The 15,000-nt window shown below is 39.8% G+C and overlaps 1 protein-coding gene and 1 non-coding gene across 2 annotated transcripts in view; both read right to left on the minus strand.

Moving 5' to 3' along the window:
- Positions 1-1,238, minus strand: part of LOC138001445 (uncharacterized) — a 2,412-nt gene extending 1,174 nt beyond the window's left edge. The window contains exons 1-2 of the mRNA XM_068848070.1: positions 902-1,238; positions 1-610 (exon numbers count right to left, since the gene is read on the minus strand). The exon at positions 1-610 is cut by the window's left edge and continues 1,174 nt beyond it. Of these exons, the coding sequence (XP_068704171.1) occupies positions 1-610; positions 902-1,238 (947 nt within the window). The remainder of the gene's footprint in view (positions 611-901) is intronic.
- Positions 1,239-4,014: 2,776 nt separating this feature from the next.
- Positions 4,015-4,175, minus strand: LOC138001573 (U1 spliceosomal RNA). Its single transcript, XR_011123256.1, has one exon. It is a non-coding gene; the product is annotated as a U1 spliceosomal RNA (small nuclear RNA).
- Between the last annotated feature and the right edge of the window lie 10,825 nt (positions 4,176-15,000).

A 15,000-nucleotide genomic window follows, 5' to 3' on the forward strand; every position in this document is an offset into this window, starting at 1 on the left:
GAGCTGCCATTAAAGTTTATGTCACAGTCATTTGACGCAAGGTGCTCAGTTTGCCATTCCTCAAATTCTTCATCGCTCTGACACTTGGACTTCTTAAGCGAACATTTTTTGCATTCCTTGGAAAGGACATGGTAGTCAAGCACCTCTCCAGTGTCCACTGCTATGGCAAAGACTACACCAGTTAAGGATGTGAATCCTCTTTTGGCCCATGTGCCATCAAAAGACACTGCCGCATCCAAAATGACATCACTACTCAACTGTGCATTTTCCTTTAAAATATGGGCATGTACCCTTTGCCCTGCTGCTCTCATCTCATTCTCAACTTCAGTCTCCAAAGCTTCCAGAATGGTGTCAACTTGTTTGTGGTAAGCAGGCTCAGATAAACATGGCATGTTCATTATACTGCAGAAAGTCACAAGTCCTTCATATCCACCTCCTGTTTCAAGGGAATGGTAAACTGCACGCCGATTTACATCAAAGGACTGCCCTCTCTTAGTTATAGTAGACGACGTTTTAAGTGGTGTAGCATTCAGGCATGTGTTGCACTCCACTGAGAGGTCTGACATTAATCCATTTCTCCCAGAAGGGTTTTCCTTTACAGTTAAATGGCCTACAAGAAGTCAAGGGGATTGACTACAATTAAAACAAAATTACTTGTTCATTAACATTTGAATTTGTTTACTGAGTGCATAATGCTAAAACATGATTGATTATTTTAAATTTATCTGAATCATTCTTCAAATAACAGTAATTAATTGTAAATGATAATTCTCTCCCAGGGAATCATCTCCATCTAAAATAACTGAACACAGCTTATACTGCAAGATATGCCATGTCTATTAAAAAGCAATGAGCGATGAAACACTTGACAGAGGTAACACTTTATGTCATTGTTTCTCACCTTGGTTGCAGTCAATGGATGCATGAGCTTCGGACAGTGCTGAAGACAACTTCTTGAGGTCTATTAGCCTATATCCCTCTCCCTCGCATGCCATTTCATCATCAAAACATTCTGAATTACTGTCAGAGGTATCTTCTGGCTTCATTTTTAGCCGAGATGCACTAGGAGATTGATCAAGTTCAGAATCTGATGAAGGTTGTTCACATGGAGTTGTCTTGGGAACTCCACTTTCATCCGGCGGCATTTTCTTCGCTTTTTTCGCGTACCTCTGGATTCCAGCGAAAGGTTTTCCTTTCCTTTTCTTTCTGTAAACATTTTTCTTCTTTTTTCCAGACATTTTGGGTAAAAATACCGCTGTTAGAAAGCTATTTCTCGTTCTCTTAGTCTCCACTGTTGCGACAACACGTTTCTTTGATAAATTTTCGATCCCATGAGGTCTTTGACAGACTGACACTTCATGTAATAGGTCATGAGGTTTCCTTACAGAAATGGATAAGGATTTGAAGGAATTGGATGGACTGCAGGGACAGAAATCTATATGAAAACAAATGATGCTACTGTGTTTCTAATCGGTTTTATACTTCAAACGTTTTGCCGTTTAGAGCTTCATCACTGAATGAAGATTATGAGTACAAGATTGCTTTATACCTCATGAATGGTTGCAATGGACGGGCTCTAAATCTAGATTAACACCATCAAATTAATGAGCCTTGACTTTCCACCATTGTACTAAGTTTTTTACATAAAGCAATCTTGTACTCATAATCTTCATTCACTGATGAAGCTCTAAACGGCGAAACGTTTGAAGTATAAAACCGATTAGAAACACATATGCCTCAAGAAGTTATTTCCTTATTACATTATCTATCGAGGCATGGCTACACCTTTCTTCTTCTCATATACGTATATATATATATATATATAGCTTCAGTAAAACCCTATCTTTGGTTCAGGAACATTGATGATATTTTCATGATCTGGACAGCAGGGGAACAATTACTTCTGGAGTTCCTTCAGTGGATAAATCAGCTACACGACACCATCAAGTTTACATGGGACTGGTCAAAACGGAACATTAATTATCTTCATGTAGAGGTTATTAACGACAATGGTGTTATTGGGACTGATTTATACACTAAGCCAACTAATACGCACCAGTACTTGTTCCATACCTCATGTCATGCTAAGGGGGTTAAACAAAGTATCCCATATGCACAGGCCCTTAGGCTCAGACGTATTTGTTCCACGTCTGCTGCGTTTGAGAACAGGGCAGCTGATCTTCAAAGGCATTTAGTTAATAGGGGTTATAAACAAAAATTTGTGTCGGACCAAATACATAGGGCTCAGGTATTAGAACAGGAAAAGCTACTTGCACCTAGGCAAGGGAGTACAAGTAGCAAGAGATTACCATTTGTGGTCACGTATCACCCGGGTGTGCCTAATATAGGGGGGAATATTAAGAGAGTTACATCCCCTTTTACATATATCCAATAGGTGTAAGCAGGCCATTCAAGATTTACCCATGATGGCGTTTCGTCGCCCTAAGAGCTTGAGAGACTATCTAGTTTGCGCTAAATTACGACCTCTTGATTGGGAAACTGAGGGTACCCGAGTAACTCATAAATGTGCTAGTGGTAGATGTGATGTTTGTAATTATCTTATTGTAGGAGATAGGTTCTCTGGCCATGCTACTGGTACTAGCTATACTGTAAATCGCAGTTGGATTGTAATTCTAGGAATACTGTTTACTTAATTAGTTGCAAGGTTTGTGGTTTTCAGTATGTGGGCTCCACCACCACTAAGTTTAGGTTAAGGTTCAACAACCACAAGAGCCGTTTACGAGCCCACTCTAGGATGTCTGCTGTTAATAAGGAGAGTGATGATCTTATCTATAAGCATTTTTATAGTCATGGGCATCATGGACTTCAAGATATTAGCATACAACTTACAGATAAAGTTAATGCAAAAGACGATCTGCTTGCTAAGGAAGGGCAATGGGCATATCGGGTCCGATCCTTGAAACCGGATGGGCTTAATGAGACTGACTTCTTTTTTAGCCAGAACAGAGGGGAACGTAGCCGAAAGTAAAATTCTGTTTCTAATACAGAATTACCTATTACATACTTTACTGGATAAGTTATCTGCTATTTTCCCATATTTTTACACTTATTTCCCTTTTATTTTTAGCGTAACTCGTGTACTCTCTGTTCGCATGCTATCCTTTGGCACGCGGGTATGTTGTCCTTTGGCACGTGCAGATGTTACTTATGTTTGAATTATTACGGTTATTTACGGTTGAAGTCGTAGCGCACACATTCGTATATATAGATATAGATATATATTAAAGGTAGTCTGCCTTTGTATGGGGTCTATGACTCTTTTGTAGACTATCCTTATGATGATTTTGTTTATTGTCATTAAACTGTAATAAATAAATAAATAAATAAATAAACATGGTGGTTGCTCCGGGATCGGCTATTCATCGAGTTACGAGTTGAGTTGAGTTTGAGTTGAGTTTGAGTTGAGTTTGAGTTAAGTTTGAGTTAAGATTAAGTTACAGTTTTAGGTGTTTTTCGGAATTAAAACAGGGGCACTCAACGAGAATATAGTTCAAAAGCACTTAAACGTAGCATTGTTAATCGGATTTTAGTAGTTAAACGGTAGATATAGGCATATTTTTATCCCCTAAAAATTTTTCATCTGTTCAGATTCCCTAGCTGAAAGTCTAGTGATTCGAAAATTATAAGGATCAAAACTTACCTTTTCGAAAATTTCAGTCAGAAAAAAAGGCCCCCGAAATTCTAGGTGAGCTGTTAAGGGTAAAAATATGTTAAAAATGGGCAATCATACCATGTTTTAGCTGTTCGAAAATCCTAGGACAGGCAGGCAAGCAAGGAATTTTAAAACAAATGTTCCGAAAATTCTAGATCTCAAATCGTCTTCGGAATAGATATTTTCCGAAAATTGAGGTTGGGTGCTCCTGATTAAAAGTAGTAGTGGTTAATCCGTGCCGTCCCGTCCCGTCCTGTCAGTAAACGGCAGCACTGCATCCTCCATGCTTGCCTGACTGACTGAAATCACACCAACGTGCCATTCCTTTCCTGAGGGGGGAGCAGGGGCTAGCGCAAATGCAGGTCCCCACTACCAGAAATTATAGGCTTAACTTACCCACATTTGGGGTAATCACAAGGGTCAACCCAATCGAAGTGCAATGTAAGAGCCTTACCTTGAGAGGACTGCCTCCCTGATCTCAGTGCCTCCCGTGAACAGGCAGCCCCCCAGTAGGTTAAGTGCAATGGCTCGTGGACATAACATCAAATCCCACACTGTATGAGGGTGTGGGTATGCCCAAAAGGAGGGTGCAACCATCACGCCAAAATCGCTGTAGTGTGCTCGCACTGGTCAAGGTCGATAGGGAGAACAGCAAGACATGCGGAGTAGAAAGTGCACTCTCCGAAGAGAAACGGCGTAAGGCAAGCTTCCGCTTAGGCTTAAGCCGCCAGGGGAAGTCAGAAGGCTTATCCCCAGGACTGGAGTCAGACTCCACGGGGACAGTGACGACTTTAAAGTCCTCGCTCTCTGCAGAAGAAGGGCAGTCCTCCTCCACAGCATCATCGTCAGAAGCCACCTCATTCATACCCGGCTTCTCCTGGCTCCTGTGAAGGGAAGGACAGACCTCCTCCATTGCGTCGTTGACTACAGCATCCAGACTTTGGACTGGATCCTCCACGGCCCCACTGCCAGGGGGACTAGCATTTGAGCCCAGCCTAGTACAGCTAATGGCGGCTCAACAGCCCAAGAGCAGTACTTTGGATTAAAGCTTTGTCAGTCACGAATGGTAATAGAATGTTCTTTTGGCAGGATTAAAGCAAGATTTGGTGCCCTGAAAAGAGCAATGGATATCAACCTCATGGAATTGCCACATATCATTTATGCGTGTTTTGTTTTGCACAATTTCTGTGAACTGAACAATGAAATAATATCAGAAGATAAGGTTTCTTCTGCAATAGACTATGACAGAGAGTCTCGGCCATCCACAACAGCACACAACTATCAGACTGAATGCAATGAGACTGAAGGCAAAAGAGTTAGGAAAATCCTCACTCAATATTTTGATCCTAAATGATACTACATCTTAAAATAACATTGGTATTTTTTGAGTATTTTCCACTTTGATGAGATTTTTAGCTGCATGTTGTTGTTTTCCCCGTAAGTAATAATTCCCAGCATTGAAATAGCCAAAGAAAACAATCAGCATGGCCTTACATGACATTCAAAGAAGGCAATAATAATCAATTGTTAGTTTAAAAGATGATTTTTTTACTTAGCAACCCTTTTTCTGGTTGAGGCCTCAAAAGAATTATTGGTAATAAAAGTCTAATAGCTTCATTTTAGCAGTAAACTACCAGCAAATTGCTTTTATGCACATTAAGCCTCAGTCAATCAAGAAGACTTGTTTTGAAAAATAAATAGCTCAAATAGTTTATTATTGGTCTAAAAAAGGACCTCATACAAACTATCAGAATAGGAAGTTGTTAGCAATATATAACACTTCTACAAATTTATATTTTTAGTGCATTTTTTAAGTTGCAAAAAATGTTTGGGAACCTCTGAAATCTATGAAATTGTAACTTGTCATGTAAGCACGTTTCATGATAAAAAGTACATATGAACTTTTACTATGGGTTAACTGCAACAATAAAGTGTTCCCTTGTAAGTTGTTCAAAAATCTTCTTTGGGCACCCATAGCAACCTGCACCTGAGCATCATAAACTAGAATTGTTATCTACTGAAATATGAAAACACTATGCCACCAATACACTTCTAATCAACCAACTACAATGTTGTGTCATTATCTGAAAAAATAGCTGGTGTCTATGAAAACTGTCCATTGTTGTGAGATATGCTCTCTGTGCTTTGAGCTGATGTTTGTGCATCATAAATTGAGGATTCATGTTCATGTTATTGAGTGGTTGGCACACCATGCATTGTAGTAAAGCAAATCCATGTGAAATAGATCCTGTAAGCTTCTCCGTGTTTGATGTAAGCCTTTTCATAGAGTTGGAGTAGGCTTTGTCCATAGTGTCCACCCTCTCAAGCATTTGTTTTTTTGATCTGAAGTTTTTCCTGTGATATACTAAGAAGCTGTGACTCTGGAGGAACTTTCCCCTTCATTCTCTCACTCTTGTGTCCTTTTAATTGTGCACTCAATAACTCTCTTTTTTCTTTAATGACTTGTCTTGACACTAGTGTCAGTCATCATCTAGAATACTTTCGTTAGATTGATCTGTTTCAACAATGTCCTCTTTTGATGATTTTTGCCTATCTTTACTATCAACGTTGATATCAAAACACCTTTGATTAGAGCTTTCTTGGTGATTCTCAGAAGACTCTAATCCATCTGCCACTGCTGCTGTAGCTGGTGAGCCACCCCAGACGGCAGATCAGTGTTCGTAAAAGGTCATGACGACTCTACCATGCCCACTTCTTCTCATTACAACTTCACGTCGATTTAAGTGTGTCATTCAGAAATGGGTGATACTGCTGGATTTTGTAACTTGAAGACTCGGTTTAGTCCTTTGGGTATTCGCCTCGGTAGCTAAGGTTGAGCCACCGAAAACATATTGAATAAGTTCGGTTTCATTCGTTTGGTAGAAGGTGAGATGTTTTTGGATGAGGACAGGAAGCGATTTCAAAGGGATGGAACAATAGCACATATAAGCGACCATGAGCAGCAGAGTTTGCAAACAAATCCTTTTGTTCTGGGTGTGTGGGTGAATTCCCCACAATGACTTGAGAATTTCAGTTTTTATCGCAAAATATTCGCAAGTGTGATTTGTATTTATGGAAGTAGAGCATTTCGAGAGCTTCAAAAAGAGATCTTAAGCAGGGATTTTTGATCACTGTAGGCCAAAGTTTGGTGTTTATTTTTCAACTGGTGGCGGTTCGAACTGCAAAGTTAATTTATGCAAAAACATCTAATGCATGTGTAAATTCCCAAAAGTATTTTGAGAGAAAGTCAAGCTAATTCTGAAAACCTTGTTTCTTTAATATTTTTTTTCAAACGAGGGCAATTTGCCGGCTGTAAAAAAAAAAGTTTTAAAGAGTTTCTTTGGTCAAGAATTGGAATGTTGGGACGTCTGCTGAGCAGCCAACTGAAATTATTCCCTACGAGTTGTTTAATGAATTTAACTCTCTTCTTAAAATAAATCAAATGAAACCTCTATTTTTAATATTTCTGGAACACTGAGCGTCCTGAGTTATTTAGAATGATATTTGAAGCTAAAAGAAATGCTATTTTTGCCCGTGAAACACCCATAATTACCTACTCCATTCAAGATCATTCAGATGAGCGCATGTTTGATCACGCATTTATTTTTAAAACTGAGATTTGAAATGATTTTTAAAGAAAAGATGTAGTCCGATGATCGACAGCTTTCAATACTGTTTTATGAATCGACTTGAGATGCATGTCGCGAACAATTTCGAGAATTGGCGTGTGTGTGAGCCCGCCGCACTCCCGTTTCATTTTATTAGTCAATTAAAGATAAGTTGTCTGTGCCAATTGTAATGCCGAAACTAATTTCCTATTGTTTTTCACGGATCGAAACAAAAGGAGTATTCCTTTATTATTCACACTGTCAAGACATACATACATACATACATACATACATACATACTTGACCGCTCCCCATAGGGGCTTTTCAGGGCCAATGAAACAGAATCAACGAAACAATAGAACACAACAACTACAACTGTTAAGAATCCCAACTGGCCGGAGGCAAACCAGTTGGCTATTTACAAGTGCAGCTGGGAAGTGGAACCAGGGAATACCAGGAACAAATTCAAAGAGTGGTGAGAGCGAGTCTTGAACCGGGGATCTCCAAATCTCAAGGCAAGCGCCCTAACCACTCGGCCACACTGCCTCCACAAAGGACATAAAAAGCCCGCATAAAGACTATTTACTTGATTTAAGATCGATCGTTATGGATTTCACTGTTGGCAAAAAAATCGAAGCCGTAGATCAGTTAGAGAAGAGAAGTGATTAATATTAAAGCTATTGTTCATTCTTCGATGATAAACAAAAGAAAATTGTCACACATTTTGTCAAAGGGCCTTCCAATTTCTATAGCGGTCTTGCATTCCCGAGTGAAATCCGACGTGAACACCAATGAATCGGCAATGAGTCTAAATATATGAATAGTTAACGACCCACCAAACGTGGGTACACAGTTAAATCGATGTGAAGTTGTCATGTTCCATTATCGACAGCTTGTCTGTACTTGCTACGAATGGCTTTTAGTTTTGACGTTAAAACAGACTTAGTTAACTCATGCAGCAGCATCTTCTGGCGAGGGGTAATGAGCACTGTAAGCTTCGAGAATCTCGTCATACTTGTCAACATAAGATTCCCAGTCGATGCTTTTGGCGATTTGCTTCGTTTTGTATTCTTTCCTGGCCGTCAGCAGTAGTTCAGCTTCATCATCGGTCCATTTATATGTATCAGCATACTTTTTCTTGACTTTTTCAGTACATTTAGACATTTTTTCGAGTGATAAACTACAAGCTTCGACTGTTTACACCTCGCAGTAGCTATGGCACAAAAGGAATGGCGCCAAAATCGCAATTATGTGCATGCTCATTTCAGGATTCTCTCCGGCAAAAGAACTGGGCACTAGAGCAAATCGGAAATTTTCCACATACAATTGGTTACGTAAGGACGATTCGAATACACTGTGTGTGGATGCGGAAATTTTCGTATCCGCCAAAAAAATTCCGGATACAGTTGGACATGGCCTAAATTAGAAGCGATAGACCTTCCTGGAACAGAGCAAGTTTGATCAGAACTGATAATAGAATTCATCTGATCCTAGAGTCTTATTGTTATTAGAGAGGATAAGGGCTTCCGTAGCCTCATCTAAGGAGACGATACCATCACAAGATTCTCGTTCGGTATCTGGCAAATTGCTCGAAGCGTGAGAAAGAAGCTCACGTTGAAGATGAAGATAACTCTCCTCCTCAGCGAAAAGGGCAGAATAGAAGGGCTCATGAGCCTCCGTCATCTCAGGAAAAGATGAAACCTCATCCCCCCCTGGAGTCAAAACTGACGATATTAAAGACTTTTCACGTCATTGATTTCCTAAGCTAAAGAAAAACCTAGTGGGGGCCTCACGTTTCTCCAACCATTTAGCACGACTTCTGATTTTAGAACCCTCTAACTCTTTGTCAAAGATAGACTTAAAAGAAGCTTCCAAATCCAAAATCTCTGATGAAACTGCCGTAACCCCTGAAGCTAAGCACCGCTTCAGCACGATCAGTCGGTTGCTGAGAAGGTCTTTATCACTGGAAAGCTCCTTACATCTATCACAAGCAAAAAACGACTCCCACATTTCCTTAGTCGAAGAAAAAGTGTGGCGAAAAGATAGATATGCATTAATCAAATCAGAGATCTTGGAGCAAAAAGCCTCATCCTGGAGGAGGGAATTATTTAACTTCCAAACACCTGGCCCAGATCAAGCTCTAAGACAACAAACTCATTGTGAGAATAAACACATGGAGGGATGCTGCACTCACTAATTGAATCGCAGAGAATGCGGGAGACAAAAAAGGTGTCCAATCTGCTCGCAATACTGAAATCGTGGTTAAACCACGTTAACAGATGCTCTCCAGGATGCTTGAAACGCCATGCATCCTTTATACTCCAAGGTGATTTAAAGTCAGAAAAACCTGAATCAACAGAAAGTTTACCCCCAATTTTGTCTCAACTGGAATCGTAACAGCTGAAATCTCTGCCTAGAACGAGCAGAGAGTTGGGAAAAAATATTCGAGAGCTGACTGGAGAAAAGCCCTTCTCTCAGCGGGAACCGTAGACACATAAAGATTCACAAGGTTGACGTTGATGTCACCAAAACTAGTTAAAAGACTAAGAACACGCCCTTACGAGTCCCTTTGTCAAACCAAAAGCCTATCTTGGAAACTATCAGAACACAAAATCGCAGCACCCACCTTCTTCCAACTGCCGGGGCCCAAAAGCTAGGGCACACCAACGGGAAGAAAAGGAGGACTGGATAGTCTCATCAGAAATCATAGTCTCCTGAATGCAACAAAAATCAAGATTTGCGCTATGAAAATAATCACTTATCAAAATAAACTTCCTATCGCTCAAGCCCCTACTATTGATCACGCAGCACCTGAAGTCAAAGGGACTAACTGGGCTCCAACAAATCTACATCAAAATCCTGACCTGCCGAGGGAGCTTTCTCTGAGAAAGAAGCACACTAGCCAGCAGGGCTGCCTCGATGGCAGAGGCGCTATCTAGATCCACTTGTCCACCCGCTGCTACCTCAGGTTCTTCTGGAATGTCCCAGTCAAGATATTGGGATCATCAGCTTCCTCTTTGGCATCAGGCTGAGTAACAGAAGGAACTTCCGCATCCGCAGAGAAGGAGGCGCTCGTAGAAGCATCATCACTATCATCATTGTCATCAGCAGCAGTATCAGTAAACGTCTCTCCAGCACAAGCATTCTCTGCAACAGAAGCATAAACAGTGCCACGGAAGAAGTGCGCCTGCCGGAACCAAGAGAAAGGACAGTCAATGGCCATGTGATCATGTTGTTTGCAAATAACACTTAATCGGTCTGGAGATGTGACTGATGGGATCACAGACCAGGTCTTGGCAATCTTTGGCCAGATGATCAAGGCTATAACATTGGCGGCAGGTCTTTGGCTGGTTGTCATACTGGACACGAAGGAGGAACTTCCAGAAACGGAGATACAAGGAATAGGGGAAGTTATTTCCATTTGGTAATGCCGCATGCCGTTGAAAACATTGGGAAAACCCTGAACCCTTCCACTGCGGGACGAGAAGATATGGCCATACTTCTTCAGACGATGATCCAGAACTGTGTCCGGTAACTCGTACAGGGTGTCATACACAGTCACAAAAACAAGCTTAGCTCAAGCAAGATGAGGAACGGTAGTAAGGTTAGCCACAATGAAGGAGGACTTGCTCACTAAAAGGTTGCAAAAATCGGAGTTGGAAAAGGAGATGTGAACTGTACCATTGGGTGCATGCGGGAGGCAACGAACCCCCAAGGGACTAGGACCAGCAGCATGGCGTATGGACGTGCTTTCTAACTGTCGGTACGCAATGGGTTTCTATGCCTAGTTTTCTGATCCTGAGATATTGCAAATGTCGTCTTAACATTTCTTTGATTGAATACTTTAACTTTTTAGTGTTAAAACGATTTTCTTTTGCATGGGAAATAAGCAAAAAAAGGATCAAGCTCGTCAGCCAACGAAGAAGAAGCCATGGCGACTGATCTTAAAGGCTCCATCGACTCCTTAAAAAAGGCTATGGAGGATGGCTTCGCTAGTTTATGTGAGGAAGTGACCAGACTACGCGAGGACTTTAAAAGTGAAACTGAAGTGATGAAGGCCCAACTTAAAGCTCTTGAGCAAAGCATAACCTTCACTCAAAACGACGTGGACACTTTAAAGGAGAAGATGGAAAACAATTCAAAGAAAATAAAGACTGGGATGGACGTTTTGAACAAGAAAACTGAAGTCTTAGAAAATAGACTGAAGGCTGAAACAGAGAACAACATTAAGCTGGAACAGTATACGAGGCGGGAGAATCTGAGGTTCAACAACATAACCGAGATTGAGAAAGAAGATCGCAAGACTTTAATACACAGAGTTTTTCAGAACGAAATGGATATCAATACCTCGGGCATAAAGTTCCACGCTGTACACAGAGTGGGTGTAAAGCAAGAGGGTAGATGTAGACCTATCATTGCACGTTTCATTAGTTGTCAGGATAGAGATTTAATATCGCAAAACAGAGGTAAGATTAAAAATTTCGATAACTATCCCGATGCTTATAAAACTGAGGACTTTGCGAGAGCAATACAGCTAGAGAGAAAAACTTTAATTAAAGCTATGATGAAGGCAAGAGAGAGCGCGGGACTTCCAGCTGCAAAAGTTGTTGGGCGTTTTCTCATCATCAATAACGAAAGATCAACCACAACCATATTCCGGAATATTTAACCCATGGACTAATTCGCCTGCGCTGTTGTGTGTCTGCAAGATAACTTGGAAAATATTGGAGGTTTTGCATTGGAAAGCAAGCGTTAAAAATAAACCATATGCGCAGTAAATGTACACAAGATACTGAGTTCTAGAATTAAGTTCACCTTGAAGAAGAAACAGTGAACTTCCAGATGATGTAAAAATATTGCTGCGCACGTTAAGCAATCAAGAAAGTTTTTGATCACTAACTAAACAAAGGGCTTTAAAAATATATATTATAACTCAAAATATGCCTTGTGCAATTTACAGTTAAGTCTAACCACTCAATGGATAAAAGTTGTTTGAAATTTCTTCCAATTGCTCTGTTTTTTTGCAGGTATAAGTGCAAAAATTATGCACAAACGCTGCTGCCGAAACAAAATTTTACCACGAGCTTTCTGCTTGTCGAAATACACAAAACAGCAAGATTAATTTAAGTAGTTAACTGATCACTATCATGTTTCATGAGGGAACAAACAAGGTCAAATTGTGTACAAAAAGTGCTCTTTCGAAAACTTTCATTGAAAGATAACTTACACAACACAAGAAAAACAACAGAGAAAATCACTGGAGGTATTCTCGCATTTGCGGAATATAAACGCACGATCGGATTGATTTATTTGTTGAAGATACTGATCTTCCGAGGTATGGCGAAGGCCTTCGATTACCAATTTATTTTCGGGAAAAAAAACTTGTCATTTGAAAAAAATCCATCGGTTGATCAATATAAAGGTAAATTCAGGAGCTAATCAATGCCCATTATGACGTTAATTGGCTACGAAGGCCTTTAGTTCTGCGCGGCTTACTCCATGAAAAAAGGCAATGCACTCGGGGATTTTAAGAGTTTTTGACAGGCATACCTACTCGTTTTGTTTACCATTAATTCCCATAGATCATCTCCTATGAAAACTAAGAAAAATATTTAATTCATTACGATTATCTAAAACGAGATTCTTCATCACTTTTAAAGCCATCTAAATCAAAATTGTTGTCTCTAGTATCCCCTCCTCTTACAGGAAAACCATAAAAGATCTCTTAGATTCCTAGATCCTCCGAATCCGAAAAAAAAAAGCATGAATACCCCCATCGTTTGATGCGTTATCTGGCTCATCAGCTGTTGTCTTTGCGTTGTTTCATCGCAGGATCGAAAGGGCAAAAAGCCAGCCCTTGTGGGGTCTCTTATCAACTGTCAAAATATGCTCACAACACGGCAAATGATTGGTCAATTATCCTACTAAATCTCTATAACTAGAAAAAATTTAGATTTACTAAGGGAGACTGGGTAGAGGCCTAAGATCAACTCTGATCAAGACGCCATTTTGTTCAGCCGGTTATGGCCGGTTTAGGTCTCAATGGGTTAAAATAGTATAGATAGTTACCGAAACTTCGTAGCAGCACGAAGTAAGATATTGCTTTGATGATCGATACGATGTTTTTAAAATTCATCTTTAATCAAGACGTGTTTCAGATGAAACATCATCCATCGTCAGTTGTACAATGAGAAATAAACTAAAGTTGAGCAATAAATAGTGTAACAAGGTGAGATATAACATGAATAATTAAGGATTAAGGCGAGAACAGAACAACCACGAAACAAAACAGAAAAAAACCAGACTATTTAAGCTAAGAAAACAAACTAATTAGTATGAAAGGGATAAATTAAGATGTTTGACTTGGGAATTTAAAGATGGCTGCTCCCAAAGCAATTTTCAATTGGAAACGTGTGGAAGCAGAGTCGAGGATTTTAAAACAGTCTTCTGAACACCGGGAGTGACAATTTTCAAAACCTCTCAAGTGCTTAAAGATATGGGAATGTTTGTCGGAGGCGAGATGTTCACGGATGCGAGTCGCGAAGTGTCTATTGGTTTCACCAATATAACAGGCATTACAGCCTGCGCATGAAAACTTATATCGTAAACGCGCAGGGATAGGATCCTTCGCCCCAAACCAACTCCTGATTTTAAACGGGGTGAACACCAACTTAATTTCCAGGTCGCTGCAAAATGTGTTGACTAATTTCTTAATTCTGCGTTGTGTTATGATGGAAAAGGGACCGATGTATGGTGATTTAAAGTGCAAACAATTGTCCTTCCGAGCAACACTCTGAGAGGAATCGGAGGTAAAGTAATTGTTGAGAAATTTTCTAACAACATTCTCGATAACGCTAGAAGGAAACAAATTCTTCCTTAATGTTTAATGTTAAGATTGCTCATGTTCAAGTGAAAACCAGTCCAAGTATTATTAATTTTAAATACTCGGTCAACCAGAGTGCGTTCTAGTCCTAATTTGTAACTAAAAGGTACAAAGCTGTAATAATTAGTGAGAGGACCGGTGTAGGTCGTCTTGTGGAAAACCGAGGTAATAATGCCCTGATTACTGTGGTTATCTAAAAGCACATCTAAGAAGGGGAGCTTGTGGTTTTCTTCCTTCTCCATAGTAAACTTGATGTTAGGATGCTGACTGTTGATATAACTAAACTAAGATAAAGCATCCTGCTCAGTATTAAACAAAGCAAAGGTGTCGTCGACATATCTACGGTAAAACTCGATACCTGAATTGTAATTCTCTAACCAGCGTTTCTCATGGTGACCCATAAAGAGATTAGCTAATAAGTCAACATTTCTCTTTTTCTCCCTTTTGTTAAGACATCAAAGAATTAAGAATTGCATGATATGCAAATTTTTACTAAAAGGCTAACAAACCCTTTCAAACACTATCCTGCTGGGACTTAACTTACCTGGGATAGCTTATTTTAATGTGTTGTATTGTAATTTTTATTGTTCTTTAGTGACTCCTTTTGTTAGGCGTATGTTTAATCTTGTTTTTGTTGACAGACAAGCCATTCAGCTAGTATTTTGTTACACTGCTCCCAAAAAAAAACCCGTACTATTTCAAAAATGAATATATAAATAAGTTCACTTAATGTTCGTGCTATGGGAGACAAACTGAAACGAAGAGAAACATTTAACTGGCTAAGAGCAAAAAATTTCATATTAATCTTCTTCAAGAGGTGCACTGCAGTACCAATA

The sequence above is a fragment of the Montipora foliosa genome, chromosome 4 (assembly GCF_036669935.1).
Source record: "Montipora foliosa isolate CH-2021 chromosome 4, ASM3666993v2, whole genome shotgun sequence".
NCBI lineage: Eukaryota > Metazoa > Cnidaria > Anthozoa > Scleractinia > Acroporidae > Montipora > Montipora foliosa.